Here is a 5,150-nt window from a genome sequence, read left to right as displayed (position 1 = left end):
GGTTCAAGATCCTCACTTTCTTGCATAATGCTAGATGCAACATTATATGCAAAGACATAATCCACCACTATATCCACTCGATTCAAATTTGTCTCAATATCGATTGGATTTATTGATAGTTCCTTATTTTCTTGAGTCTCGGGATTAATGGATTCCTCATGAATCTCATAATTTATTAAATCGTGGATTTCTTCATGAGATTCTTTCGTAGTGTCATTTTGATCATTTGTTTTTCTTTTTCTAGGATTTTGATCTTTGGAACCTAATGGTCTGCCACGTTTAAGGCGTGCTTTTGACTCATTAGCTATGACACTAGAAGATTGTCCAATAGGGACATCAATACAGATTGGAACATTCTCCGCAGGGATATGTGATTTTGTTATCCTTTTCATATCCGTAAATGCATCTGGCATTTGATTTGCTATTCTCTGCAAATGAATAATCTTTTGCACCTCTTTTTCACAAATAGAGGCACGTGGATCAAGATGAGATATTGATGGATTTTTCCACAAAATTTCCCGTTTGGTTTCACCAACTTCTCCCCCTAATTTTGGGAAGAGTGTCTCATGGAATCGACAGTCTGCAAATCGTGCAGTAAACAAATCCCCCGTCAATGTTTCGAGGTAGCGAATAATGGAGGGCGATTCAAAACCAACATATATTCCTAACCTTCTTTGTGGACCCATTTTGGTGCGATGTGGTGGTGCTACAGGCACATATACTGCGCATCCAAAAATTCTTAAATGGAATATATTAGGTTCATGACCCAAAACTAATTGCAACGGAGAATATTTATGATAATTTGTCGGCCTGAGACGAACTAGCATTGCTGCATGCAAAATGGCGTGACCCCAAACAGAAGTGGGTAACCTCGTTTTCATGAGTAACGGTCTTGCTATCAATTGCAGACGTTTAATTAAAGACTCCGCAAGGCCATTTTGAGTGTGAACATGAGCTACATGATGTTCCACTTTTATCCCAATTGATAAGCAATAATCATTAAATGCTCGGGATGAAAACTCAGCAGCATTATCAAGTCTAATAGACTTAATTGGATTATCGGGAAATTGTGCCCGTAATCGAATTATTTGTGCCATTAATTTTGCAAACGCGAGGTTGCGAGATGACAATAGGCACACATGGGACCATCTAGAAGATGCGTCTATTAAGACCATAAAATATCTAAACGACCCACTAGGTGGGTGAATAGGTCCACAAATGTCCCCTTGTATACGTTCCAAAAACGCAGGGGACTCAATTCCAACCTTTGTTGGTGATGGTCTAATAATTAACTTGCCTTGATAACAAGAAGTGCAAGAAAATTCGTCATTTAAAAGAATCTTTAAATTCTTTAATGGATGCCCATTTGAGTTTTCTATAATTCGTCTCATCATAATTGATCCAGGGTGTCCCAATCGATCATGCCAAAGTACAAAAGTATTGGAATCGGTAACCTTTTGGTTTACAATAGAATGTGCCTCAATTGCACTAATTCTTGTCCAATACAAGCCACAAGACAAAGATGGGAACTTCTCAATAGCCCTTTTCTGGCCAGAGACATTTTTGGTAATGATGAGATATTCAAGATTATTCTCATCTATTGTCTCAATATGATATCCATTTCGACGGATATCTTTAAAACTCAACAAGTTCCTCTTGGACTTGGAGGAGAACATTGCATTCTCTATGATAAGTATTGTTCCCTTAGGCAGAGTTATAGTAGCTCTTCCAGAGCCTTCAATTAAATTACTACTACCAGAAATTGTAGTAACATCTTCCTTACACATACTTAAATGAGAGAAATATTTCTTCTCTTTGAATAATGTATGTGTCGTACATGAATCAATTAAACAAATATTTTTACAATTGAACTTTGATCCAAGTTTACCTGGAGAGATATCGACATTTGTTTGATCCATTGAATAAAGACTGTTGCAGGTTTTCTAATCTTGATTCACAGTTGAAAAGTCTTCTAAGTCTTGATCAATTGTTTGCTAATTCTTCTCTAAGAGGTAAGTGAAGACAACGAACACTACTGACTTACATACACAACCTTTCAGCATAGGCGCAACTGGATATTGAAAACATAAAACATGTTTCTTAATCTTCTTGAGACGGTAGAGTCTCGTGCTGATAACGTGTTATAAAATAATAAAAGAAGAAGAACAATATTGCAGAGAAAGAGAGGGAAAATTCTTATTGAATTTGGGATGAATTACAATGGAATAGAACCCTCTATTTATAGGGAGAGGTTGACTTAGCCACCAAATAATAAACCCTAGAATCTCTCTAAATATGGACATTTACCATAAATAGAATTCTATTTATAACAAGAAGTATTATATAAATTGGAAATTAGTTTTACGCTACTTTACTTTTTAATCAGTTTTCAGCATGTGATTCATGTATGTTCGGTCATGCCTATGTATATCTTGGTCAGTTTGCACATTAATTATAATTTATTATCTGTCTATAAAATTGTGGGCTCTAATGAGAAAGAAATGTAATGTCTGTAATGTATGATTTATCTATTAATTTACAAATTGATTGACTGTATTTTTATCCATGTATCTAATGACTACATGAGATCACATACAATAACAGTTATAATTTGATCTTAAAGTTCACCAAAGTTACCTTCTATACAGCTCGTGCATTAAAATGTTTACATGCACTATAGGGTTCGTAAGACGTACGAAGGTTACACACATCGCACCTTTTGTTGATCATATTAAAACCTGTGGATAAGTCAATGATAAATTTCATCTTGAAAATTTTGTTATTATTAGTCGTATTTTGTTGTAAAACCATAGTGAAGATTTTCTTGATATTTCAAGGGTAGAAAAACCTTTTTTAATTAAATAATGCAGATTTTACTTCTGTCCGTCCAAAAAAAAAAAAAGGTGCTACTAATTGGTTAAATATGAAGGAAAAAAACGACGTAGCATTTACTGGCTAAAGAAGGATAATCAATTTTGTAGTTCTTCCTATGTTTGCTTTTTGAAAGCATTAAAAGCAAACAAATTAGGAATTTCTTTTAGTAGGATTATGCCGCTATAATTCGGACAGTAGTAGTAGTATGAACATCAGGGCTATCAATGACTCCTACTTTTGTAATGATGCATATTAAATATACGTAGGACTGGCAAACGGGCGGGTTCGGGGCGAAAACGGGTAATTAAAAAAACGGATAAATTATTTGATCTGACCCATATTTAATATGGATAAAAAATGGGTTAACCGGCGGATAATATGGGTAACTATATTATCCATGACTTCTTGCATATGATCACTTTTGAGAGAATTCTTAATTCTCCCTAACTTGAGGACCTCCCAGTTTGAGGCTTTACAAATGTAAAAGTTAGACCTATTGGTTATCCTTTGGTTACCAATTTTTTAACTAGATAATACGGTTCTTATCCATATTTGATCCGTTTTTAAAAAGTTCATTATCCAACCCATTTTTTAGTGGATAATATAGGTGGTTAACTGTTTTCTTTTAACCATTTTGCCACCCTAACTATATATAATATAGTAGCTCTTTTTAACCGAAATAATTAAATTCTGATAAAAAGAAGTACAATTGTTCAAGAACGCCCTAAGTTACTCAATCTTTTATGTTTCTGTACAAGCTTAGCTAGCTTATTATATTACGACTTCCTTGATAAATATCATATATGGTTGCAGAAAACTTATTACCAATATTATTATTTATAAGTTTAATCTTTTTCTTCTTGAGAACACATATATGAGTAGTAGTCAGGAAAAATAAAAATTGCATTTCTCTAGTTAAATGAAATGTAATTAATGTAAATATTTGTTAGTACTAAATTCTTTCCAAATATCTTGGGTCATCAATGTCTCCTTCCAGCTATGCAAACAAATGCAAAATCTTCCATATTAATTAAAGAACATCTTCATATTTGTATATAACATTGCCATTCCAAGCAACAAAAAACATCTCAATATCTACCAAATACTTCCACCTTGTTTGCATATTTGTCGAGGACAAAAAAATGACAAGGAAGAAGGTGAAGTTAGCTTTCATAACTAATGACTCGGCAAGAAAAGCAACATTCAAGAAAAGGAAGAAGGGTCTGATGAAGAAGGTGAGTGAATTAAGCACTCTTTGTGGTATTGATGCTTGTGCTATTATTTATAGCCCTTATGAGAACCAACCTGAGGTATGGCCAAACACCATGGGAGCTCAACGCGTGCTCGCGGAGTTCAAGAGAATGCCAGAGATGGAACAAAGCAAGAAGATGGTGAATCAAGAGAGTTTTATGAGACAAAGAATTGCAAAAGCGGGCGAACAGCTGAAGAAACAAAGCAAGGAGAATAGAGAGAAGGAGATGACTGAAGTTATGTACCAGTGTTTGGCTGGAAAAGGGATGCAGAATTTGAATTTGGGAGATTTGAATGATCTTGGTTGGGTTGTTGATCAGAATTTGAAGGAGATTAATAAGAGGATTGAAGCATTTAAAAAAGGGGCTTCCTCTTCTTCTTCTGCTGCTGTTGTATCACAGGCTGCTGCTCCGCCGCCAGTGGAGCAAAAGCCAGTGGTGGAATTAGGGTTGGAGGGGATGCAGAGGACACAAACAGAGTGGTTTAATGATTGGATGAATAACAACACAAGTGAACAGCAGATTGGATTTGGACATGGAGATGAGATGATTATGCCTAATTTTAATGATAACCACAACACTAGCATGTGGCCTAATGCTTTCTTTCCTTAGGTTTATATTTCATGTTATGTAATCCCTTCTGCATGGAGTTTCTTTTCTGGATTTTTCCTTTCACTTTTTTTTTTATCCTTGTTATTTTCTGAACCAGATTCAATTCGTAATGGGTTTTTATCTTCTACTTAATCCTTATTTTTTGCTTTGTCCATTCGGTATTTGATTGTTTAGAATTCATGGTATCAGTAAAAGAAAGAAGTGATAAATGAAACTAATGTGTGGTTAATTGAAATTGGCAGTACTCCTTGTGCAAGCACGTAACACGAGAGAAATCCAAGAGTTGCTCTTTCATATCGAAGTGCTGATATGAGAAGAAAAAAAATGGGATGTGGATTTCATTTCTGTTGATATCACATATTTCAAAACATGACGTTACTATTGCCTGTTTTATGAATTATGGACGTGATTGAA

The 5,150-nt window shown here is 34.8% G+C and overlaps 1 protein-coding gene across 1 annotated transcript; it reads left to right on the top strand.

Moving 5' to 3' along the window:
- Window positions 1-4,016: 4,016 nt before the first annotated feature.
- Window positions 4,017-4,820, top strand: LOC109236814 (agamous-like MADS-box protein AGL80). Its single transcript, XM_019403044.1, has one exon. It carries the CDS (start codon window positions 4,017-4,019, stop codon window positions 4,734-4,736), a length of 720 nt encoding a protein of 239 aa, XP_019258589.1. The 3' UTR covers window positions 4,737-4,820.
- The last annotated feature ends 330 nt before the right edge of the window (window positions 4,821-5,150 follow it).

Source organism: Nicotiana attenuata, unplaced genomic scaffold, assembly GCF_001879085.1.
Source record: "Nicotiana attenuata strain UT unplaced genomic scaffold, NIATTr2, whole genome shotgun sequence".
In the NCBI taxonomy this organism is placed as follows: domain Eukaryota; kingdom Viridiplantae; phylum Streptophyta; class Magnoliopsida; order Solanales; family Solanaceae; genus Nicotiana; species Nicotiana attenuata.
Note: the sequence above shows the minus strand (reverse complement) of the source record. Positions and strands in the feature narration are given on the sequence as shown.

What these genes read in the sequence shown, in the direction of transcription:
- LOC109236814 (XM_019403044.1), top strand. Translation starts at nt 4,017, where the DNA reads ATGACAAGGAAGAAGGTGAAGTTAGCTTTCATAACTAATGACTCGGCA.